Genomic DNA, 27,012 nt, shown 5'->3' on the forward strand with positions numbered 1-27,012 from the left:
CAACAAAACCTGGTAACACATGAACAATTGACTCCTGAAAGAATTCTAAGTAGTTGCTGCATGTGGTGACTGACAATCCTAAATTTTCAGTATTTTATGTTGAGATTCGATATTAGATTTCTACCAAAGACTCTAATCTGCATATATCCATTTTCTGATACTTCCAAAAAGATTCTTGCTTTAATTAAAGTTACAGTAGTCACTGTGGATGGAAATTGGGCAACTCTAGAGGTTCTCGAATTAAAATGGAGCAAAAGGTGAAACTGACTTAAATGATAAGCCACTAGTGGCAAAGCCCTCTATCTTATGTGATAAATACATCATTAGATGACTTTTCTTTCTTGCTCCCCAACCCACAGTTTCTTGTTCACCCTAATGCCTTCCACTGCAGCAGCACTGCATCTTCCAAGCTGTCCTTTCAGCTTCAGGATGTTGCCTTCCACAGCTTCAGCTTCCTTTATGGCTTCATCCCTTCTCAAGAGGAGGTTTGTATTAGGGACTCAAACCTTTATCTGCATCCACCATCACTCTCTTCAGTGTTGTACCACTTGAGGGTGACCCATTACTGGCTGTCATGTCACAAACATGGATTTGCTTGTTTCTACAATATTTAAAATGCTTCAGAAGGACTAGTCTTTTATTTATTTATTTTTTTTTGGCAAGGGGTAGAGTTATAATTTTGACTTTCAAAGCAAAAAATCTCTGTGTGGCTACAATCCCCAAAGAAGTAACACTCATAAATTAATATTCATCTCAAGGACTCTTCTCCATTTCATTCTCTTCTCCATTCCATTGCATTTACTCTCTGACTATTTGCCCTTCATCATTTAAGCAAAGAAATGAAGAAAACAGCTTCCCAGATGGGTGATGTTACCTTTCAGACACATGGTCCAACTTCTACCTGGCCTATTACCATGTGCTGTTTATTTATTTATTTTTGAAAATTTTAATTTAGTTAGTTAGTTACTTTTGGCTGTGCTGGATCTTCGTGGCTGCTCGGGCTTTTCTCTAGTTGTGGTGAATGGGGGTTACTCTCTAGTTGCAGTGGGCAGGCTTCTCATCGCGCTAGCTTCTTTTGCTGCAGAGTACCGGCTCTAGGATGTGCGGGCTTTAGTAGTTGTGGTTCTGGGACTCAGTAGTTGCCACTCCTGGGCTCTGGAGCACAGGCTCAACGGCTGTGGTGCACTGGCTTAGCTGCTACAGAGTATGTGGGAATTTCTCAGACCAGGGATCAAATGCAAGTCTCCTGCCTTGGAAGGTAGATTCTTTACCACTGGGCCTCCAGGGGTGCCCCCCCAACTCCCCCCCCCCGCCACATGCTATTTAGATGGTGCATTTAGTAACAGACTCACAAAGAGAAGAGTAGAATAACTGCCTGAGAGGTGGTGACAGCACAGCAGATCTTGAATTATACACAGATATTAGGGATTAAAGAATTATACACAGATATTAGGGATAAACACTGTGTTCTCCCAATATACTACAAATTTACTTTCAAATAGATTTATTCTAAGTATCCACCTGTACAAGACATAGATACTGTCCCTCCAAAAGTCAGTTATATAATAGGACTTTCCAGACAAAAGAAAAGAAATCATGTTGAACTTTCCCCAAAATAAAATCTCTCAGCAATTTTATAAAGCACAAATTACATGTGCTGTTTCCTGAATAAAGAAGTATCTTGTCTCCTCAAATATAGTTTTTCTATCATGTCTAACTTATGTAGTTAATCATAAAGAGTGTCTTTTTCTATTGCACAAGCTTTCAATCATTAAGAAGTATTTTTGAAATGCCTACTATGTAATCTCTACTGTTCTGGGTGCTGGGAATTAATCGATTAATTCCATGGTGGAAAAAAACCCAAGACAGTGTCTGTTTCTTTTTTTAATATAGAAATCAATATGTATGTGTAATTAAAGACACAGACAGAGATGAAATATGTGTAAAAAGATAGATATCCCCAGGACTATAACATAAAGTTACAAAGCAGTGAATAAGCCATGAGTAAATCTGAAGATATCATGAAGAGAAGAACAAATGCTTTTGTCCTAAGTGGACATCAGCATAACTCGATGCTGTCCTTATTCACCAGGTGATTCTGAGGTGCAGGAGTGCCCTGGGCCATTTCAGGGATCTTCAGCAAGAACAAGATGCATATCCAGTAGAAATTGGTGAATATATACTCAATAATTTCTATAATTGTAATCACACTGGCCCCACAAAATAGGCCCAGCTGACCACCAAGATCTGCTGTAATAAAGCCAATAAGGAAAGTGAATAAATCATGCATATTCCATAGAAAGCAAATTAAACATTGCTAGATTTTAAATTATTTGAGGCTAAAAAGTTAATAATAGCTGATATATGAATATGAGCTAATGGTATTAAGTTTAGCATAAATAATGTGGTAGCAATAAATAATACCTTAAAGTAAAATTCACATAATTATCTCAAAAAAGGGAGTGAAAGAAAACATAAATTCTATTTCCAAAAATACAACTCAAGGACTTTGGAGGGTATTAAATCTCAGCAAATTCATAAAACATCCTAGACAATCACAAATTCATTTCTAAGTGGAGAACAGAATGGAGAACAGAAATCGGACACTAGGACAGCCTTACTGGTTAATGATATTTTCCAGAAACAAATTTCCAAGCAGTTTATGACCTCAAGTGTCCAAACAATTTCTTTGTAAGCATTTGCAGTATTTCATTGAACTAAGATGTATGAACACAGTACTGCCTTCTTTTTAACAAGTTTTTAAGCATCTGTAAATCTTTATTGCTTGGTTTTTTTTTTTGTGGTAAAATGTATATAGAATAAAATTAGCCAAGTTAGTCAGTTTTAGGTGTACAATTCTGTGGCATTAAGTATATTCCCATTGTCATAAAATCATCACCAGCATCTGTCTCCAGAGCTTTCTCATCTTCCCCAGCAGAAACTCTGTCCTCATTAAATACTGACTCATTACTGCCCCCTTCCCCAGTCCCTTGCACCCACCACCCTATTTTTTGTCTCTGTGAATCTGACTCCTCAAGCACTGGCTTTGTAAATAGAGTATATTACTAATGTTTTCCTCCTTGCCCTGAACCATTCTTAGGACAATGTTATTTTTGTAAGGCCTGGAGATGGATTGAGTATGAAAGTGAAAGTGAAAGTTGCTTAGTCAAGTCCAACTCTATGTGACTCCATGGATAGTCCAGGGAATTCTCCAGGCCGGAATACTCGAGTGGGTAGCCCTTCCCTTCTCCAGGGGATCTTCCCATCCCAGGGATTGAACCCAGGTCTCCCACATTGTAGGCGGATTCTTTACCAGCTGAGCTACCAGAGTAGCCCATCCAAGAACGCTGAGGATTCTGCATTGTGTTGAGGAGATTGGCTCAGCCACTAGGGCTTGACCGTGGTTGCTTAACCTGACTCTGATTCCTATTCTGTCTGTTCCACAACCTCCTCTGAGAGACAGTGAGATCTGGAATTCAGCAGTTAAGTTTGCCAAGGACTGAATGATGGAGGAGCGTGAGCAGGTGGTGGTTGTAACTTAAATGCAGATTTTACTTGTTCAAATTCTTTGCAGACCAGTCTGGGTGGAATTTGGTGCAGAGGTCAGTGACACTGGTGTTCGACCCAAACATCAGGTTAGATACATCTGAGTGAAGGAAGATGCTGAGTGACCATGAGCCCATGTCTGACTCTGCAACCCCATGGACTGTGGCCCATCAGGTTCCTCTGTTGTCCACAGAGTTTTCCAGGCAAGAATACTGGAATGGGTTGCCATTTCCTTCTCCAGGGGATCTTTTGGACCCAGGGATGGAACTCATGTCTCTTGAGTCTCCTACATTGGCAGGCGATTCTTTACCACTACGCCTCCTGGGAAGCCCGTGAACCCTGCCTCATTTGTGAGCACCCTGGTGCATTTGCTGGAGACATGTCCAGGAACTGGAAAAGTGTCAAATTTACATGACAAGTGAGTGACAAGCACCATGGATTATTTTTCTCTGTTGATAAGCTAAACCTTAAATATGAAAGGAAAATAAACTGATAGAAATTTTTTAAAAGTTGAGGAACAGACATTTCTCCAAAGAAGACATACAGATGGCTAACAAACACATGAAAAGATACTCAACATCACTCATTTTCAGAGAAATGAAAATTAAACCACAATGAGATACCATCTCACGCTGGTCAGAATGGCTGCCATCAAAAAGTTTACAAACGATAAGTGCTGGGGAGGGTGTGGAGAAAAGGGAACCCTCTTACACTGTTGGTGGGAATGCAAACTAGTAGAGTCACTATGGAGAACAGAGTGTAGATTCCTTAAAAAACTGGAAACAGAACTGCCATATGACCCAGCAATCCCACTGCTAGGCATACACACCAAGGAAACCAGAACTGATAGAGACACGTGTACCCCCGTGTTCATTGTAGCACTGTTTACAATAGCTTGGACATGGAAGCAATCTAGATGTCCATCGGCAGACAGATGGATAAGAAAGCTGTGGTACATATACACAATGGGATATTACTCAGTTATTAAAAAGAATGCATTTGAGTCAGTTCTAATGAGGTGGATGAAACTGGAGCCTACTATACAGTGAAGTCAGTCAGAAAGAAAAACACTGATACAGTATATTAATGCATATATATGGAATTTAGAAAGATGGTAACGAAGACCCTATATGCAAGATGACAAAAGAGACACAGATATAAAGAACAGACTGTTGCACTCCGTGAGAGAAGGGGAGGGTGGGATGATTTGACAGAACAGCATTGAAACATGTATATTACCATATGTGAAATAAATCACCAGTCTGACTTTGATGCATGAAACAGGGCACTCAAAGCTGGTCTGCCATGACAACCCAGAGGGATGGGGGACAGGTGTACTCCCATGGCTGATTCATGTCAGTGTATGTCAAAAACCACCACAATATTGTAAAGTAATTAGCGTCCAATTAAAACAGAGAAATTAAAAAAAAATTGAGGAACAGCTAGATAATACTTACCAAGTAACTCAGAGACACTCACTGCTTTTTGCTGCTGGGTTATCTTATAGTTTAAGTCACTATAGTTTATTTCAATGTTCACAAGATTCTCCCTGGGGATAAAGCAGAGTTAATTGAGCTCAAGATTGTCAGCCCAATTTTTTTTTTTCAGTTTTTTAATTACTTCCTCTTTTTTGGTTACTCATATAAACATTGTCCACACTCAAACATGTGCAATATAATTAAATTTATCTATCTTTGATATGTGCCAACTTTCAATCATATGAAAAGAAATCTGTGTTTTCCACTGATATTTTTGACTTTGTCATTTTGACTGTGTACTTAAGGTAGGTGGGCAACCATATTTTACCAAACAGTTTGGTATCTTATTTTGTACCTTTAAAATATTTAGACCTAAAGTATGTTGCCCTCTTTACAACATCGGACCTTGCTTCTATCACCAGTCACATCCACAATTGGGTGTTGTTTTTGCTTTGCCTCTGTCTCTTCATTCTTTCTGGAGTTATTCCTCCACTGATCTCTAGTAGCATATTGGGCATCTACTGACCTGGGGAGTTCATCTTTCAGTATCCTATCATTTTGCCTTTTCATACTGTTCATGGGGTTCTCAAGGCAAGAATACTGAAGTGGTTTGCCATTCCCTTCTCCAATGGACCACATTCGAAATCAGATTGATTATATTTTTTGCACCCAAAGATGGAAAAGCTCTATACAGTCAGCAGAAACAAGACCAGGAGCTGACTGTGGTTCAGATCATGAACCCCTTATTGCCAAATTCAGACTTAAATTGAAGAAAGTAGGGAAAACCACTAGACCATTCAGGTATGACCTAAATCATATCTCTTACAATTATACAGTGGAAGTGAGAAATGGATTTAAGGGTCTAGATCTGATAGACAGAGTGCCTGATGAACTATGGATGGAGGTTCATGACATTGTACAGGAGACAGGGATCATGACCATCCCTAAGAAAAAGAAATGCAAAAAAGCAAAATGGCTGTCTGAGGAGGCCTTACAAATAGCTGAGAAAATAAGAGAAAAGAAAAGCAAAGGAGAAAAGGAAAGATTTCCATTTGAATGCAGAGCTCCAAAGAATAGCAAGGAAGGATAAGAAAGCCTTCCTCACTGATCAGTGCAAAGAAATAGAGGAAAACAATAGAATGGGAAAGACTAGAGAGCTCCTCAAGAAAACTAGAGATACCAAGGGAACATTTCATGAAAAGATGGGCTCAATAAGGGACAGAAATGGTATGGACCTAACAGAAGCAGACAAAATTAAGAAGAGGTGGCAAGAATACACAGAAGAACTGCACAAAAAAGATCTTCACGACCCAGTTAATCTCGATGGTGTGATCATTCACCTAGAGCCAGACATCCTGAAATTTGAAGTCAAGTGGGCCTTAGGAAGTATCACTATGAACAAAGCTAGTGGAGGTGATGGAATTCCAGTTGAGCTATTTCAAATCCTGAAAGATGATGCTGTGAAAGTGCTCCACTCAATATGCCAGCAAATTTGGAAAACTCAGCAGTGGCCACAGGACTGGAAAGGGTCAGTTTTAATTCCAATCCCGGAGAAAGGCAATGCCAAAGAATGCTCAAACTATTGCACAATTATACTCATTTCACACACTAGTAAAGTAATGCTCAAAATTCTCTAAGCCAGGGTTCAGCAATACATGAACTGTGAACTTCCCAGATGTTCAAGCTGGTTTTAGCAAAGGCAGAAAAACTAGAGACGAAATTGCCAAAATCCACTGGATCATTGAAAAAGCAAGAGAGTTCCAGAAAAACGTCTATTTCTGCTTTATTGACACAGACATTATGACTGTGTGGATCATAATGAACTGTGGAAAATTCTGAAAGAGATGGGAATACCAGATCACCTGACCTGCTTCTTGAGAAATCTGTATACAGGCCAGGAAGCAACAGTTAGAACTGGACATGGGCCAACAGTCTGGTTCCAAATAGGGAAAGGAGTACATCAAGGCTGTATATTGTCACCCTGCTTATTTAACTGATATGCAGAATACATCATGAGAAATGCTGGGCTGGAAGAAGCACAAGCTGAAATCAAGATTGCTGGGAGAAATATCAATAACCTCAGATATGCAGATGACACCATCCTTAAGGCAGAAAGTGAGAAAGAAATAAAGAGCTTCTTGATGAAAGTGAAAGAGGAGAGTGAAAAAGTTGGCTTAAAGCTCAACATTCAGAAAACAAAGATCATGGCATCTGGTCCCATCACTTCATGGCATATAGATGGGGAAACAGTGGAAACGGTGGCTGACTTTATTTTTCTGGGCTCCAAAATCCCTGCAGCTGGTGACTGCAGCCATGAAATTAAAAGACACTTACTCCTTGGAAGGAAAGTTATGACCAACCTAGACAGCATATTAAAAAGTAGAGACATTACTTTGCCAACAAAGGTCCATCTCATCAAGGCTATGGTTTTTCCAGTAGTCATATATGGATGGATGTGAGAGTTGGACTATAAAGACAGCTGAGCACTGAAGAATTGATGCTTTTGAACTGCGGTGTTGGAGAAGATTCTTGAGAGTCTTGGACTGCAAGGAGATCCAACCAGTCCTTCCTAGAGGAGATCAGTCCTGAGTGTTCATTAAGACTGATGCTGAAGCTGAAACTCCAATACTTTGGCCACCTGATGCGAAGAGCTGACTCATTGAAAAGACCCTGATGCTGGGAAAGATTGAAGGCAGGAGGAGAAGGGGACGACAGAGGATGAGATGGTTGGATGGCATCACCGACTCAATGGACATAAGTTTGGGTAAACTCCAGGAATTGGTGATGGACAGAGAGGCCTGGCATGCTGCGGGGTCACAAAGAGTTGGACATGACTGAGTGACTGCACTGAACTGAACTGATGTTGCCCTCTGTTGCCCTGGGCTCCCCCCATGTTAGGAGAGGTTCTGAGCACCTTTTTTGACAGTCTTAGCTGACTTTTTCTATTCCCAGCCTTTATCTGACATGGTAGCCCTCACAGGCACAGACAGAGGTTTGGTAAATGGTCTTTTAATTCCCATTTGATAAAGGTAGTATTTATTTTTGTCTCAGAGGTTGTTTAGTATTGAATTAGACATGACATTGTGTGCAGTACTAATCACAATAGCTTCAGTTTGAACTCATTCATGTCATGTTGGTATTTAGGGAAAATAATTTTTCTCCTGACCTAAGAACTTTTCTGTGCTTCATTCCTGAGAAACTGAAAAAACACATTAAATGTAAATATCTACTGAGTATATGATTTACAAATGTTTGAGTGTGTGTCTAACTTTAATTCAAATCTGGGTCCTGTTCTTTGTGACTTATGTGGTCCTGGAGAAACCACCTGCTTTTCCCGAGTCTTGGTTGCTTCTTCTGTAGTCAGGATTTCAGTGCTGTGCCAAGAAGCAATTAAATAATATATGCAAAGAACTGGCACAGAACCTGCATATATTGTGCTTTTAATAAATGGTAGTCATTTACCCTGCATCACTAGTATTTTGAGCAGAGACTGTTTTCTCAGTGTTTTCTGGAAATCTTTATATGCGGCCAGAGTGGCTAAATAACTATTTTGAAATAACTCTTATGTACCCTCACCATCTTCAGCCCAGACACCACCTTGAACTTCATTAATACTTCAAATTGTCTCTTGGTATTCTATGTGATGTTCAACAGATATTTCAAATATTCCAAGTCAAACTTTAGATATTTCCTCATTTGTAATGCAATAACACTGCACAGCTAATCTATCAGTAAGTACTTGCTTTACCTTCAAATATGCCCAGAATCCAACCTCTCACCCATCCACTGAGACCACCTTTGCCTAAACCTCCATCATCTCACCTGGACTTTTCCAATCGCTTTCTGGTTTCTCCTTCTGCTTCTGAACTTAGTGTACTCCATCTCAACAGATACTCACCCTATGCTCTTCACACAAGAACCAAGGCAATGCTTCTGCAACTTGTAAATTATATCACTTTCCTGCTGAGAGCTCCCCAGAGACTCACCTTCTGCGGTGTTATGAGATTTCTGTCTACCACTGACCTGTTCATGGTGACTGATTCTTGGCCATCCTTGGCTATCATCTACTCTGCCTCCTGCCACACCAATTTCCAGGCTATTCTACCCATGTACAAGGTGTGCTGTCAGTCTAGGACTTTTTTTGACATGTGATTTTTCTTCCTGAAGTGCCTTTTCCCCATAAATATTGAGACCAGCTCTTACATCGCCTTAAAGCCTAGCAATTTTCAAAGTGTGGTCATAGATCCCTAGTGTGCATGCCTGCTTAGTCGTATCAGACTCTTTGCAACCTCATAAACTGTAGCCTGCCAGGTTCCTCTGTCCATGGGAATCTCCAGGCCAGAATACTGGAGTAGGTTGCCATGCCATCCTCCAGGGGATCTTCCTGACCCAGGGGATGGAACCCACACCTCATGGATTGCAGGTAGATTCTTTGCCACTTGAGCCATCAGGGAAGCCCACACAGATTCCTAGGGGTCCCTGTTATCTCTTTTGGAAGTTCACAAAGTCAAAATTATTTTCATAAAATACTGACTTATTATTTAACATTTCCACTATGATGATTATTTAAAGAAAGCTGCAGTAGCCACTTTTGATACAGAGCACCATTTTCACTTGAAAGAATGACTGACAAACTATGGTTCTTAAAAATGTGAAATTTTGCAGAGATTTTCACAATAATAAACAAAATGAGCCTGTTGCATCAAGGAGAATAACTGATAAGACTTGAGGTCAGTAATAAATTTTAAGCTTTTAACTTTTATGCTAAAGTTAAAATTTTGGAAAATTTATGTCTGCTATGATGAGCTTGATAACTCAATTTTTAAAGACTTTTATGGTAGGAAAAGTAATGATATTACATTGCAATGTGTATTATATAATAAAGTGGATTGATATTTGGAAAATATGCATAGCTAAAAGAATTTTTCTAACATCCAATAAATGATGTTCCAAACCATGCACAAGTAAAAGACCCATTCAAAGTGCAAGTTCAGTGAATATAAATAGAAATGAATATGAAAAATTCACTGATATGTTTTGACATTTCAGAGCTGACAGCTTTCAAATGCCACCCCGCCCCTTTCTTGTCCTCAAAGAGTTAAACTGATGAGAAAGCCATGCTCTTCCCCCTTTGGCACCTGGGAAAGTTCAATTACACAGACCCTGTCCCTCATCTCAGATCGTTTGTCCAAGTCCTACCCCCAAAACCATAAGGTCAGGCAGAGCCAGATGCCTTTCCTTGTTCTCTCACAAACCAGGAAAAGTTGTGCCTGGGAGACTGCCCTTCTGTTTACAGAAAGTGTCATTGTGTGAACAATAAGTACCTTTTTCATACCCTCTTGATGCATGTATGGCAGCATGAATCTCAACAGTGCCAACAAATGTTGAGTCAAGAGTTGACCTCAGTTCCTCTGGACAAATCACAAGATAAATACTGCGGTTAACATGAAATAAGCTAGTCTTGTTGATTTTTGATGTGTCATCAAAGAAAAATATCACAATTATCCATAAAGGCATTTAAAACAGGCCTCCCTTTTTGAACTATACATCTGTTTCATGAGAGGTTTCCTTCATGTTCTCCAAACAAACAACATAACCCAACAGAGTAAATGCAAAAACGAGAAGAAACCTACCACATCCTAAGACAATACCACTCCTCTTCCTAAACTTTTTTGAAAATAGTTAATCTTTATAAAAAGTTTTACTTCTGTTGCTGTATAGCACATTCATTATTGTTGTTTTAAGTGAATCAATAAATTTAAGAAGTCACACCTTACTTTCCTAATATGGCAGATGTTGATACTTAAAACTCACATGAAGGAGAACTCATTGGGCTCCTCAGTGATTCTGAAGACTGTAAAGGGACCTTGACACTGACAAGTTTGAGAAGCACTGGGTCTTTGCTCAGCTATCATCCCGCTAGGACAATCTTACTTGATCTCAGGCCTTCATGCTGAGACCAGCCCTCCCCAACTCTGACTTCTTCTGTTCTGTCCCTTCCCCTCCCAGGCACTCAGCACCGTGGCTGGTTGCCCCACATATTTATTGACCATCTTCACTCCACAGGGCATGCGTGCAGCAAGGCAGGGGTTTGTCTTTTATGCACAGAAGTATCTCTAGTTTTTAGAGCACTCTGAAATGCTGACACACAAAAGGCACTCATTTCCAATTTGTGAAATGGACAAATAAGGGAACAAATCAAAGAAGAAAACAATGAATTAATAGATATATAAATAGTTAACCCCTCTGTCTTATAAACTGAGGTAAAAACCAACTACCTGTTGGTTTTCATATGCAACAATAGTTTCATTAAGAAAGATCCTATTATTGGAAATAAATGAAGTGGAGAGGAAAAAAGTAAAAAGAATCAAGAGAAATGAGGACAACCTCAGGGACCTCTGGGACAATGTGAAACGCCCCAACATTCAAATCATAGGAGTCCCAGAAGAAGAAGACAAAAAGAAAGGCCATGAGAAGATACTTGAGGAGATAATAGCTGGAAACTTCCCTAATATGGGGAAGGAAATAGCCACCCAAGTCCAAGAAACCCAGAGAGTCCCAAACAGGATAAACCCAAGGTGAAACACCCCAAGGCACATATTAATCAAATTAACAAAGATCAAACACAAAGAACAAATATTAAAAGCAGCAAGGGAGAAACAACAAATAACACACAAAGGGATTCCCATAAGGATAACAGCTTGTCTATCAATAGAAACCCTTCAGGCCAGAAGGGAATGGCAGGACATACTTAGAGTAATGAAAGAGAATAACCTACAACCTAGATTACTGTACCCAGCAAGGATCTCATTCAGATATGAAGGAGAACTCAAAAGCTTTACAGACAAGCAAAAGCTAAGAGAATTCAGCACCACCAAACCAGCTCTTCAACAAATGCTAAAGGATCTTCTCTAGACAGGAAACACAGAAAGGGTGTATAAACATGAACTCAAAACAACAAAGTAAATGGCAATGGGACCATACCCATCAATAATTACCTTAAATGTAAATGGGTTGAATGCCCCAACCAAAAGACAAAGACTGGCTGAATGAATACAAAAACAAGACCCCTATATATGCTGTCTACAAGAGACCCACCTCAAAGCAAGAGACACATACAGACTAAAAGTGAAGGGCTGGAAAAAAATATTTCACGCAAACGGAGACCAAAAGAAAGCAGGAGTCACAATACTCATATCAGATAAAATAGACTTTCAAATAAAGGCTGTGAAAAGAGACAAAGAAGGACACTACATAATGATCAAAGAATCAATCCAAGAAGAAGATATAACAATTATAAATATATATGTACCCAACATAGGAGCACTGCAATATGTAAGGCAAATGCTAATGAGTATGAAAGAGGAAATTAATAGTAACACAATAATACCCCACTCACAACTATGGATAGATCAACTAAACAGAAAATTAACAAGGAAACACAAACTTTAAATGACACAATGGACCAGCTAGACCTAATTGACATCTATAGGACATTTCACCCCAAAACAATCAACTTCACCTTTTTCTCAAGTGCACACAGAACCTTCTCCAGAATAGATCACATCCTGGGCCATAAGTCTAGTCTTGGTAAATTCAAAAAAATTGAAATCATTCCAGTCATCTTTTCTGAGCACAGTGCAGTAAGATTAGATTTCAATTACAGGAAAAAAATTATTAAAAATTCAAACATATGGAGGCTAAACAACACGCTTCTGAATAACCAACAAATCATAGAAGAAATAAAAAAAGAAATCAAAATATGCATAGAAATGAATGAAAATGAAAACACAACAACCCAAAACCTATGGGACACTGTAAAAGCAGTGCTAAGGGGAAGATTCATAGCACTACAGGCCTACCTCAAGAAACAAGAAAAAAGTCAAATAAATAACCTAACTCTACACCTAAAGCAACTAGAGAAGGAAGAAATGAAGAACCCCAGGGTTAGCAGAAGGAAAGAAATCTTAAAAATTAAGGCAGAAATAAATGCAATAGAAACTAAAGTGACCATGGCAAAAATCAACAAAGCTAAAAGTTGGTTTTTTGAAAAAATAAACAAAATTGACAAACCATTAGCAAGACTCATTAAGAAACAAAGAGAGAAGAACCAAATTAACAAAATTAGAAACAAAAATGGAGAGATCACAACAGACAACACTGAAATACAAAGGATCATAAGAGACTACTACCAGCAGCTCTATGCCAATAAAATGGACAACTTGGAAGAAATGGACAAGTTTCTAGAAAAGTATAACTTTCCAAAACTGAACCAGGAAGAAATAGAAGATCTTAACAGAGCCATCACAAGCAAGGAAATCGAAACTGTAATCAAAAATCTTCCAGCAAACAAAAGCCCAGGACCAGATGGCTTCACAGCTGAATTCTACCAAAAATTTAGAGAAGAGCTAACACCTATCTTACTCAAACTCTTCCAGAAAATTGCAGAAGAAGGTAAACTTCCAAACTTATTCTATGAGGCCACCATCACCCTAATTCCAAAACCAGACAAAGATGCCACAAAAAAAGAAAACTACAGGCCAATATCACTGATGAACATAGATGCAAAAATCCTTAACAAAATTCTAGCAAACAGAATCCAACAACATATTAAAAAAATCATACACTGTGACCAAGTGGGCTTTATCCCAGGAATGCAAGGATTCTTTAATATCTGCAAATCAATCAATGTAATACACCACATTAACAAATTGAAAGATAAAAACCATATAATTATCTCAATAGATGCAGCAAAAGCCTTTGACAAAATTCAACACTCATTTATGATTAGAACTCTCCAGAAAGCAGGAATAGAAGGAACATACCTCAACATAATAAAAGCTATATATGACAAACCCACAGCAAGCATCACCCTCAATGGTGAAAAATTGAAAACATTTCCCCTAAAATCAGGGACAAGACAAGGGTGCCCACTCTCACCACTACTATTCAACATAGTGTTGGAAGTTTTGGCCACAGCAATCAGAGCAGAAAAAGAAGTAAAAGGAATCCAGATAGGAAAAGAAGAAGTGACACTCTCTCTGTTTGCAGATGACATGATCCTCTACATAGAAAACCCTAAAGACTCTACCAGAAAATTACTAGAGCTAATCAATGAATATAGTAAAGTTGCAGGATATAAAATTAACACACAGAAATCCCTTGCATTCCTATATACTAACAATGAGAAAACAGAAAGAGAAATTAAGGAAACAATACCATTCACCATTGCAACAAAAAGAATAAAATACTTAGGAGTATATCTACCTAAAGAAACAAAAGACCTATACATAGAAAACTATGAAACACTGATGAAAGAAATCAAAGAGGACACAAACAGATGGAGAAACATACCGTGTTCATGGATTGGAAGAATCAATATTGTCAAAATGGCTATTCTACCCAAAGCAATCTATAGATTCAATGCAATCCCTATCAAGCTACCAATGGTATTTTTCACAGAACTACAACAAATAATTTCACAATTTGTATGGAAATACAAAAAACCTCAAATAGCCAAAGTAATCTTGAGAAAGAAGAATGGAACTGGAGGAATCAACCTGCCTGACTTCAGACTCTACTACAAAGCCACAGTCATCAAGACAGTATGGTACTGGCACAAAGACAGAAATATAGATCAATGGAACAGAATAGAAAGCCCAGAGAAAAATCCACGAACCTATGGACACCTTATCTTCGACAAAGGAGGCAAAGATATACAATGGAAAAAAGACAACCTCTTTAACAAGTGGTGCTGGGAAAACTGGTCAACCACCTGTAAAAGAATGAAACTAGAACACTTTCTAACATCATACACAAAAATAAACTCAAAATGGATTAAAGATCTAAATGTAAGACCAGAAACTATAAAACTCCTAGAGGAGAACATAGGCAAAACACTCTCCCACGTGAATCACAGCAGGATCCTCTATGACCCACATCCCAGAATATTAGAAACAAAAGCAAAACTAAATAAATGGGACCTAATGAAACTTAAAAGCTTTTGCACAACAAAGGAAACTATAAGCAAGGTGAAAAGACAGCCCTCAGATTGGGAGAAAATAATAGCAAATGAAGAAACAGACAAAGGATTAATCTCAAAAATATACAAGCAACTCCTGCAGCTCAATTCCAGAAAAATAAATGACCCAATCAAAAAGTGGGCCAAAGAACTAAACAGACATTTCTCCAAAGAAGACATACAGATGGCTAACAAACACATGAAAAGATGCTCAACATCACTCATTATCAGAGAAATGCAAATCAAAACCACAATGAGGTACCATTACACGCCAGTCAGGATGGCTGCTATCCAAAAGTCTACAAGCAATAAATGCTGGAGTGGGTGTGGAGAAAAGGGAACCCTCTTACACTGTTGGTGGGAATGCAAACTAGTACAGCCACTATGGAAAACAGTGTGGAGATTTCTTAAAAAACTGGAAATAGAACTGCCATATGATCCAGCAATCCCACTTCTGGGCATACACACCGAGGAAACCAGATCTGAAAGAGACACGTGCACCCCAATGTTCATCGCAGCACTGTTTATAATAGCCAGGACATGGAAGCAACCTAGATGCCCATCAGCAGATGAATGGATAAGGAAGCTGTGGTACATATACACAATGGACTATTACTCAGCCATTAAAAAGAATTCATTTGAATTAGTTCTAATGAGATGGATGAAACTGGAGCCCATTATACAGAGTGAAGTAAGCCAGAAAGATTAAGACCATTACAGTATACTAACACATATATAAGGAATTTAGAAAGATGGTAATGATAACCCTATATGCAAAACAGAAAAAGAGACACAGATGTACAGAACAGACTTTTGGACTCTGTGGGAGAAGGTGAGGGTGGGATGTTTCAAGAGAACAGCATCGAAACATGTATATTATCTAGGGTGAAACAGATCACCAGCCCAGGTTGGATGCATGAGACAAATGCTCGGACCTGGTGCACTGGGAAGACCCAGAGGGATCGGGTAGAGAGGGAGGTGGGAGGGGGGAGCGGAATGGGGAATACATGTAAATCCATGGCTAATTCATGTCAATGTATGACAAAAACCACTACAATATTGTAAAGTAATTAGCCTCCAACTAATAAAAATGAATGGAAAAAAAAAAAGAAAGATCCTATTATGTAATATAATATGTAAATGTGAAAAGATTTTGGAAAAGAATAGATACGTGTATATGTGTAACTGGAACAGTTGTACATCTGACACTAACACAACATTATAAATCAGCTATAGTCCAATATAAAATAAAAAGTTAAAAGAAAAAGAAAAAAGAATAGGTCCTATTAGCAGTGATTCCTGGAATTATGTGGTATTTTTAATATCTGAGAGGCATGGTTGTAAATCACTCTCCTTATTGTTTACCATTTAGAAATCAATATTCCCAAATAGAATTAATTCGAAATGTATCATTAATATGTTTACTGAATTTCCATTGGCTTAACCCTGGGTGACAGGGGAATGCACTGTGTTTAAGCAGCTAAGCAAGGGGGGTATCATGATATTTGCCAATAATAAAACAGCAGCCAAAGCGAAGCAAATAATAAAGTTGTTTTGGAAGTTGAGAAATTTTAGCAATATTGCAATCGTTTTGAGATCCAAATTTGCGTGTAAACTGATAGTACTGTTTAATTTCCCAAGCACAAACCTTAGAGCCATTTTCCAGAATTATCCATTTGTGTTTTTGAGAGAAGATAAATTAAATCCCTATAAAAATATCACAAGGTTTACTCAGCTCCTCCAAAGTGAGTAACTTGCTGGTAATTTGGGTCTCGTTGAATCTACCTTTCATGGTGATAGGGAAAATTTTCAGAATTTAGATCCAAGAATATTTGTTTATGTCAAGAAGCACAATTATAAAATAAAATCTGGATTTTAATGAGGGTAAGAAGATCAAAGAAAAAATAGTGGATATTGCATTTATAAAACACTAAAAAATGCTTCCACTAAGTTTTAGTGCTGGATTAATTAAGGGGAATAATTTTTTCTATAAACCAAATCATTTTTTACAAATTTTACTTGAAAATTCATTCAATTAAACACACAAAAAATTATTTTGCTAATGAAATTGGCCTAAATTCAGCCACAATTCACTTCCATAGTGCCTGCTTCAATCAGGCTAATCTTTTCACCTCCTTCTTGATGGAATCCGGCAACTGCCACTTGGGGCTCCAGGCTGGTCATAGTCTGGGGCTGGTTTGTGCCACCTCCATCACACTTCATGATTAAATTAAGAGTGCTTTAAGTTCTACTGATGCTAAGCTTTTATATCTGCTTTCCTAATGAACTGTATGGTCTTTCCTGATGGCTCAGTGGTAAAGAATCCACCTGCCAATGCAGGAGATGCAGCCTCGATCCCTGGGTCAGGAAGATCCCCTGGAGAAGGAAATGGCAACCCACTCCAGTATTCTTGCCTGGGAAGTCCCATAAACAAAGGAGCCTGGTGGGCTACAGTTCATGGGGTGGCGAAAGAATCGGACACAACTTAGCAACTAAACAACAAACTCTTCATGTTTTCTGATTAACCACTCTTCGATTTTTGATCTCTGTGCACAAGGCAAATTTATAATTATATGTGTGATTTCTAACCCCTGGCTCTGTCTAGGATTTGGACAGCCCTGAGTCCAGCTGTATTCAGCCACTCGCCTTAGCCCTCCTGGCACTGGCCTCTGCTAGTCACAAGCCTGCAAGGTCCCCCTGTGTCAGTTATAGGATGAGGTTAATGGGTAGCTACTTACAACAATATAAATTTTAGGAGAAAAAGCAACAATGTTCTCTAGAGTCATTTTGTATAACAATGAGTTTCTTTTCTGACTTCACCAATATGTCTCTAAAATAAAGTCTACATCCTCTGCATGATAAACAGGGAGCCCAGGGGATTTTTTTCTAGCCAAAAAATCACATGAAGTGCTCTTCTCAGGCACAGCTAAGTATAATAGGAACAATATTACAAATACATCAGTTTTCCATGTTAAAATGAAATAGAGGCATCTATACTAGAGACAGGAGTGCTGACAAAGATATAGCTGCAAATTTTCTAGCTTTCTATCTTTTTATCCAAGTATTTAAAGTGATAATCTATCAACCCCACCTTAATCAAAAGACTTTTTCTTCCTGATTTGAAAGATCATTTCATTGTCTAGGAATTTATACTAGGAGAATGCTTTTTTATTTGTTTCATTAAAATACATACCAGCTTAAAACCTGAAATATGCTTTCAAAGTCAGATACTTGGCTGTGCAAAAGTAAATCTGCTTTTAATTAGTTAATATATTTTATTATAATAGACTTAAATACAAACACCAAACATACTGTGTTGATATGTCAGGTCCTCAGCTTAAAAATATAAATAAAATACAAAGATAAATGTTATGATGTTGCCTGATTTTTAAAATATTTTTTATGAAGTTTGATTTGTTATTTCTGATAGGAGAGTGATATGGCAGATGGAGACCTAATATAATCTTTAATTCATCAAAATTGTAGTGATGTGTCTCTGTGGAAAATATATAGAGACCAGAGTTATAGGTTTGGGGCATAAATTCTCTGCGTGCCACTAATGACCTTCACAGGACAGTTCACTTGAAATGCAGTAACTTCACTCCCCTCATCTGTAAAATGAGGGTAATTTGTATTCCCTTTAATTAATACAGTTGTTAGTAGACCCAAACTTTATAATATATGTGGTGGTGCTTAGTCGCTCGGCTCTTTATGACCCCATGGACTGTAACCTGCCAGGCTCCTCTGTCTATGGGGATTCTCCAAGCAAGAATACTGGAGTGTGTAGCCATTCCCTTCTCCAGGGAATCTTCCCAGCCCAGGGATCAAACTCAGGTCTCCTGCATTGCAGGTGGATTCTTTACCATCTGAACTACCAGGGAAGCCCAAGAATACTGGAGTGGGTAGCCTATCCCTTCTCCAGGGGAACTTCCCGACCCAGGAATTGAACTGGGGTCTCCTGCATTGCAGGCGGATTCTTTACCAGTGAGTTGCCAGGGAAGCACTTATAATGTATAGGTAATGGATTTTCATGTTTTCAGTCATGTTAGCATTCTTCCCCAGTTGGGCCAAAAGTGTAAGATTATAAGCAAATTATTCAGTCCTCATTTCACTTTTCACTCAATTAAGTTAAGGGATTGAAAGACAAGCTCTTTTCTACCTTTAAAATTCTAGGCTTTCATTGATGATTCACTGCTGTCAGCCCTTGCTTCCTGTGACTGATCAGAATTTCATTCCTGGAGTCTTTGAAAGTAAAGAAAATATGTATGTTAATTAGAAATAATGTACAAGGCTGAAACAAATACCTGATATATTGCTGGCTTTGATTCAACTTCTTGGAAAGATATTTCAAAGCTTTTTGGCTCGGAAAAGTAGAATAAGAAATGGACGCAGGGTATTCTGTTTCTTCACAAGGTACAGGGCAGCTGGAATTGTGTGTTCCCACCGTACACAATCCCTTAACTTCAATGTGGTCTGAGATGAAAATTAGGACAAGATATTTGGAGAAAAAAATTATTTCACAGTGGAGACAACAGAGCTTTTAAAACTCTTATCATTTCACTTTCAATGTGCAAGAATACTGGGGTGGGTTGCCATTTCCTTCTCAAGGGGATCTTTCTGACCCAGGGAATGAACCCACATCTCCTGCTTGAAGGCGGATTCTTTACAGTCAGAGCCTTTAGGGAAACCCCTATGTTTAAAACAGTGGTTAACAAGTTCAATCACTGCTTCCTTAACAAGTGGTATTTATATTCTGTTTACATTTTAGTACAAATACAGCAAAGAAGACAATGGAAATCTTAGGGGTTAATCTTGAATTCATGGTGTCACTGGATTCATATCTTTGTTAGAAGTAAGAATTTTTTACCAGAAAGTCTCTGGGCTTATTTTCATAAGATATTAGACATTTGGATAAAAGATGGGAAGTTTTTGTGACCTTACGTCACCTCGAGAGGAACTTAGAAACATCATCTTGAAAGTGAGTGACACAGGTTTAAACCAAATGTATTCTCGGGCCTGTCTCAATAAAGATGGTGCGCAATGTGCCGTGGGGTGCTGAGGTCCTCGGGTCTGGAGATGCAGTGACTTTCAGCCTGTCCTCTGGCTTCTCAGCAACACACCACCCATGTGAGTGAGTCTTGGGAAGGGAGTGGTGTTTGCCCACAGGCACTTTTGGACCAGTCAGTGCCTGGACACATCTCACTGCTCTTTGCTTTCAGCAAATGTTCCACTTCTTGTTTTCTTTGTGGTTTTGTTACTGAAACTCTTTCCTGTGAACCCTTTTTTCACCAAGACCTTGAATAAGGACCAACTTTGGGCCTGTTTTCTAGATTCTCCTGTTGATACTCCTCTGGGCATGACTTTTGTAGGCATTCCCTGGTTCTGAAAGATGACTGGCAATAACCTCCACGTTTTCCTTACACACACATGCACACACACACATATACATGCATAGATACATACATGCACATACACACACCCATGCACTCTTCTGATCCCATTTTCCCATAAAACTCCCCCAAGAAGTAACTGCATGCATGATGTTTCCCCAAACTTCACATTCATCCTTTTTCAGGGATAGAAAATGACAAGAAATTTGACAATTTAACTTTAACTCCTCACTTAGTAATGTGACTTCTGCATATTCAGCTTGTAAATCTGTTTAAAAATATCAGATCTTTTCTACCCATGCCCATTCCACGAAATATTTTATAGCCATTAAAAGGAGTCTCTGAAATCTAGTCCTGTTGTCCTAGAGATATTTCTGCAACGGGTTAGATAAGCAAGTTTCATAGAAAGGTATATAGTATGATTCCATTTTAATAAAATAACCAATGACTTAAAATCATAAATAGAAAGCTATATTTGTGGAAAGAATTATTGTAGAACATACTGGAGTGTTAACATTGTTTGAGAGTTAAGGTAAGAGATAAATAAGTGAAAAACACTGTTTAAGAGGAAGTTGTCCCCAGTATATGTGTCATGTATGTTGTGATTTCACTTATGTAAAAACTATCCATACACATTTATATATAAGTTACATATAATGAAATGAATGAGGAAAAGAATGGTCACCTAAATTGTGACAGTAATTTTCAAAGTGATGCTATTTCTATTGATTTTCAAGTGATTCTTTCCTATTCTGTAATGTTTGAACTAATCACAACAAGTGTGTTTCATGTATGTAATAAGAAAAACCAACAAAGCTACTTTCATTATAAAAATGTTTACAGTTTAAAAAAATTAGAAGTAAAAACTACAACTCTCTTATTGTCACTTTGATAGTGCATATCTTTGATTCAGATGTATCGTGAAATAAGAAAGGCTTTTCGTTGTGTTTTACTGTGTAAGCTATCGTTATTAAATTTAAGAACATTGAAAAACTACCTCTTATAGTCTCTCTTGTTTCATTTCTGAACTGTCTATAGTATGATTTAAAGTCTTGTGTGATTCTGAGCAACTTTCATATAAGTCTTGAAAATAGAGAAATAAATTAAGCCACTTACCGAGTATAGGAGACACACAGTTGTAAAACTTTTGTAGGTCACACTCTATCCCGTTTCCTTAAAAATAAAAAGGGTAAATATAGAGACTTTCCATTTTATGAAATGAGTGAAATAATGACAAAAACACTCTCCATCTATCCTTTTGCAAAAACTAGTATGAAAACACAATACCCAATGAAAATGCACACTGGGAGGAAGAAAATAATGTTTTTGTATCCTTCCATGTTTCGTTCCATTTGTCCATATCATTTAAAATCTTAAGACCCTGATGCTGGAAAAGACTGAAGGCAGGAGGAGAAGGGGATGACAGAGGATGAGATGGTTGGATGGCATCACTGACTCGATGGACATGAGTTTGAGCAAGTTCCAGGAGTTGGCGACGGGTAGGGAAGCCTGGCGTGCTGCAGTCTATGGGGTCACAAAGAATTGGATGTGACTGAGCAACTGAACTGAACTGAAAGTAAGAATAATAATTTTCAACTGTTCATATCTTTGGAATTTGAACTCACTTTTACATTTGTCATCTCATTTTTTTCTATGGTAATTTTAAGATGTGCCAACCACCATTTTACAGATGGAGAAACCAAGTTTCAGAAAGTGGCTTGCCTAAGCAGTTAGGGAGCTTAGATTGATCTCTTCATCTTCTATCCAATTCCTTATATCCATTGATTTAAATATACATAAACCCATGCACCTGGTGGGGCTGCCTATCTAGCGGTAGGATGGGGCAGGGAAGTAGCACTCTCTGTGGAGCACCTGCTGTGAACCTTGGGACAAAATCAATCTCGTTCAGAGCTGGGTTTCATCCCAGGCTGATTCTAAAACTTCAGTCTTTGCACCTTAATGCAGCACTTGCCTCTTGCTATAATCCATGTATCTCTGGGGTGAGCTCAATGTTTATTCAATGGTCCTGAAAACAAGAGAGAGTGTCACTTACAGTTTGTGGAGAAGTTCAGCTGACAAGGGGGAAGCGTGCTTTGTGAAGTGAAAATGAAAAAGAAAACTCTACCTTGAACACTGAGTCTGCAAGAAGTGTCTTTTACCACACTGTGTCTTACTTCTTGAATGATATTTCTTAATCCCAAGAACAATGTGCTTCCCAGGTGGCTCAGTGGTAAAGAGTCTGCCTGCGATGCAGGAGACGCGGGTTCAATCCCCAGGTGGGGAAGATCCCCTGGAGGAAGGCACAGCAACCCATTCCAGTATTCTTGCCTGGGAAATCCCATGGACTGAGGAGCCTGGCAGGCTACAGTCCATAGGGTCGCAAAGAGTCAGACATGACTCAAGCGGCTGAGCATACACACATCAAGAACGATGAAATTTTGGAAATGACCCACTTCTGAAAGGCTGGTTTTTAAAACTGCCTCTACAATTTGCTAGAGGGAGTTCTTCAGCTAGTTCGTTTAATGTGTATAAATCTCAGTTTCCTCATCTGTAAGCAGACTTACAGGGATAACTAAGGATCAAATCAAATAAGATATATTTCTATAAGCACCCCAAAGTTTGTGCAAATGTCTTGCTTTGTGTTTCACATTTCATTTTGCCTAGTGTCTGGTTCTTATTAGTTATTTCATTTTTTTTTTATTTTGTCAGAAATGATACATTTTAAAACTGTAACATTATTTTTCGTATATCAGTTTAGACCCTTTCCTGTAACTTTGGAATTTTCTGTAATTAGGAATGAGAATCAGAGCCAGAGTTAGCAGCTTTACAGAATGCCAGTTTTGCAGGAGCCACAGACCAAAAATAAAAATTCTAGAAAGAAGGAAGTGATGATGCTCAAAATTTCTGAGGAGCAGTTTGCCAAGTTGCAACCTTTGTTATAGGGGCAACATCAGCATATCCATGTGTGAGTGTGTGTGTGGTGTGCATGAGTGTCTATGTGTGTGTGCGCATGTGATGTGTGATGGACCATCATGTGTGGAACTGGTAAACTTGTAGGACCAGACTGGTTTCATCCCTTAAATCACTCTACACTTCTTCATAAATACACTGGAGAATGGGGTGAAGGAAATCTGAATAGAAATATCCAGCTGTTACATGGAGTGAGTTCTGCATCAAGCAGTTTTGAGACCACCTGCATGCTCACTCCAGCCCTGTTATAACGTGTCAGGCCACGTGGGTTGGATACACGTGATGCTCCTTTCTTTCCAGGAGCTGCAGAAGTTAAGTGCAAGGCCAGCTGCATCCACCCTGCTCCAATGCCCTGTCCAGGGCTTGGCTCAGACATCTGTGGTTCTGAAAGCATTTCAGACCGGATGCAAAGGGAGACTACAGAGTCTTTCTAACAACAACAAAAAGGTCTCAATAAAGAAATATTAAGCATTGGTAAGAAGATCTACTGTTTCTTTCAAACTGAGAAAATCTTGATGAGCAGCTTAAGAGCACCCAGTTGAAAATGTTGAAATCAGATTTGGGGACCGGCTCACACAACACAAGGCTCTTTTCTTTTCCAGACATCTCTGCTAGGAGGTTTATTTGTCAGGTGGATGGTTTTCCAGCATAGAATTTCTTAAGAATGTGAAACAGCTTTCTGATACATTTATTTCCATGTTTCAGATTAAGTAAAGAGTTACAGAATGGGACACAGCCTCTATTTACCAGGAAGAAGGAAAGGCAGACATCCGCACTGCTTCTTGATGTGCCAAGCTTTGCATTCCTGCAAGCAGCCGGAGGTGCTGTAGGTCCTGAAGTTCTGCAGTTTCATGTGGGGATTACATTCTCCCCACGGGTATTCCTGATGGACTGTCTTAAGACAAAATAAACACCTGGGTCAGAAGATCTGTCTGACTCAATATATCCGTTTCCTTTTCTCTCAAGCCTTTGATATTCTTTAGCTGACTACATTTGTCTACTATGCCTACTCTATTAACCTGAAAACCCCCGAAGTTAAATCTACTCTTTGGCCTTTAATATCCATCTCAAATGCTCTGTGTCGTTCAATTTTTCAGTCCTGTCTGACTCTGCGACCTCATGGACTGCAGCAGAACAAGCTTCCCTGTCCTTCACCATCTCCTGGAGTGTGCTCAAACTTGTGTCAACTGAGTCAGTGATGCCTGTACCTGTAGTGAATCAATAAAATCAGACAAGGTGCTCTAAAACTGAACTCCTACAAGGAAAAAAATATCATTTATTGACATATTGTAGCATATTCATCAACCCAGTCACAAAACAGCAACCAAAATTACACACACAAAAAGATCCTTTAAATCAGAATCAAAACATGAGAACAGACTTGTGGTTGCCAAGGTTGTGGGGAAAATGGGCTGAGAGCTTGGGATTAGCAGATACAAAGTAGTATATATAGGATGGATAAACAACAAGGTCCCACTGTGCAATGCAGAGAACTATATTCAATATCCCATGATATATCATAATGGAAAAGAATGCAAAAAATAATGTATATAGATATATATGTATAACTGAATCACTTTACAGCAGAAATTAACACAACATTGTAAATCAACTAAACCTCAATTAAGAAAAGATCCTTTACTAAGGACCTATTATGTGCCAGGCAATATGGTAATGTTTTCTTTATATTATTTCACTTAAACCTCAGAGTAACTGTGATTTGGCCACATGATGCGAAGAGCCGACTCATTGGAAAAGACCCTGATGCTGGAAAAGATTGAGGCCAGGAGAAGATGGTTGGATGGTATCAGAGGTTGAGATGGTTGGATGGCACCACCAACTCAATGGACATGAGTTTGAGCAAGCTCCGAGAGATGGTGAAGGACAGCCTGGAATGCTGCAATGCATGGGGTCACAAAGAGTCAGACACGACTGAGGGACTGAACAACAGAATAACTGAAAGGAAGTATTAGCCCCTGGTCCTCAGGAGGTGGAAATTCAGAAAGTTAATCCAGAAAATTACAGAGCAAGGGGCTGCCAAGTGGAAACCTGTCAGACACTGGGATTCTAAGACTGCTCTGCCCACTGACTTTATCCTTCCTAGAAAGTCCTGTTGAGAAAAAGCACAGTTCAGCCACATGGACTTCCTTCTTAATGTCCATTTTCAACTCAAATAAAATTCAAAGTTGACTTGGGTTTGCTGGGCTTCTCAGCACTCACTCACACTGTATTTGTGAATTTGCTGTTTTTGAGCCTCCCAGTAATGGAAAAGTATCTGAACTGAAACTGTTGAATTTCTGGTGATGTTTGAAATGCAGGAGAGAAAAGAGTGTCTAGTGAAATGTGTTATTATGTATTTATGGGATCATTACCCCACTGAGGGACACAGCCTCTGTTTACCAGGAAGAAGGAACGGCAGACATCCGCCCTGCTTCTTGATGTGCCAAGTTTTGCATTCCTCCAAGCAGCTGGAGGTCAGAGTTCCCTCAGATTCTGAATTTTGTGATTATATGTGTGTCTTTATTTGATATTTACCTTCACCTGGCGGATGGTCACCCGTGTATGCATTCCCACTGGTGAGGACAAGCCCAGACCATCAAACTGCGGCACCTTCATGGGCGAATGGATAACAAAGGTGATCCCAGCGTCGACAAAGCCAAGGGTTGGGTCATCTGTAAATTCCTCCTGAAATAAACAAGTATTTATTCCCAGATTATGAATTGATGTCAATTATGCACAAGATGAGATTGTGCAGAATTTTGTGCAGAGTTTAAGACTGATTTTTATCATCTCATGATAGCATTTGAATAACTTAAAAATCAAATACTTCATATCAATATGAGATCTCTTTTTACATAAAAGCTGTGAAAATTAAACACCTAAAGACCTACTTTTCACGGTTAAACTACACATCAAGGCCTGGACCATTTTCTCCGGGTCACCTCTTGCCTGAGGCAATTTGAGTAGAAATATGGATCGTACCCTGACTGTCAGCCACCTGATTCCCCTGGCCCTCTCCTCATCTGCCTCTTTAGTTTCTTTCTCCTTGGCTATTCTCTTTACTTATTTGTCTCAGAAAATCCTTTGGCCCTCTGCTTCTCTTTGCAATTAAAATATTCGGCCTGACTTAAAATTCAAATTTATTTTCTCCTAAAAGTGAAGATTTGCACTACTTCTTTAGCACTAGTGCTTTTCTTTTGTAACTCTTGTGTCAGATAAAGAATTTTTTACAAGAAAACAAATATATATATATATATATATATATATAATTGTTCATTACATAAAAGCATACATTTCAGGAGCTCAAGTTTTGCTTTACTGGTTGAGTTTCTTGGTTGACTTTCATACATTATCACAAAACCAAATTTCTGATTTATCGTTTCTCTTTTTTTTCCTGAGAAGCCAGTAGTTCTTCATGATCAGGATCAGAAAGGGCCTTTGGAGGCATGCTGCGTTTATTCCTGCGACTCTGAGGCAGGAAGAGCACACTCCCAGGGAGGGGTCAGAGTGAGCCTGTTTCCCCAACCCGCAGCGGTGAGCACAGCTGGAAGGAACTCCAGCAGTGCAGACATGAACACCAGACGCAGTTCCACTTCCAAAAGGCAGG

General features: G+C 38.8%; 1 protein-coding gene across 1 annotated transcript in view; it reads right to left on the reverse strand.

The window, feature by feature from the left end:
• Window positions 1-2,059: 2,059 nt before the first annotated feature.
• ASIC5 (acid sensing ion channel subunit family member 5) overlaps window positions 2,060-27,012 on the reverse strand; it is a 39,521-nt gene continuing 14,568 nt past the window's right edge. The window contains exons 5-10 of the mRNA XM_043900834.1: window positions 25,941-26,090; window positions 24,153-24,300; window positions 21,552-21,608; window positions 19,350-19,518; window positions 5,004-5,095; window positions 2,060-2,250 (exon numbers count right to left, since the gene is read on the reverse strand). Of these exons, the coding sequence (XP_043756769.1) occupies window positions 2,060-2,250; window positions 5,004-5,095; window positions 19,350-19,518; window positions 21,552-21,608; window positions 24,153-24,300; window positions 25,941-26,090 (807 nt within the window). The remainder of the gene's footprint in view (window positions 2,251-5,003; window positions 5,096-19,349; window positions 19,519-21,551; window positions 21,609-24,152; window positions 24,301-25,940; window positions 26,091-27,012) is intronic.

Source organism: Cervus elaphus, chromosome 5 (assembly GCF_910594005.1).
Source record: "Cervus elaphus chromosome 5, mCerEla1.1, whole genome shotgun sequence".
NCBI classification, from domain to species: domain Eukaryota; kingdom Metazoa; phylum Chordata; class Mammalia; order Artiodactyla; family Cervidae; genus Cervus; species Cervus elaphus.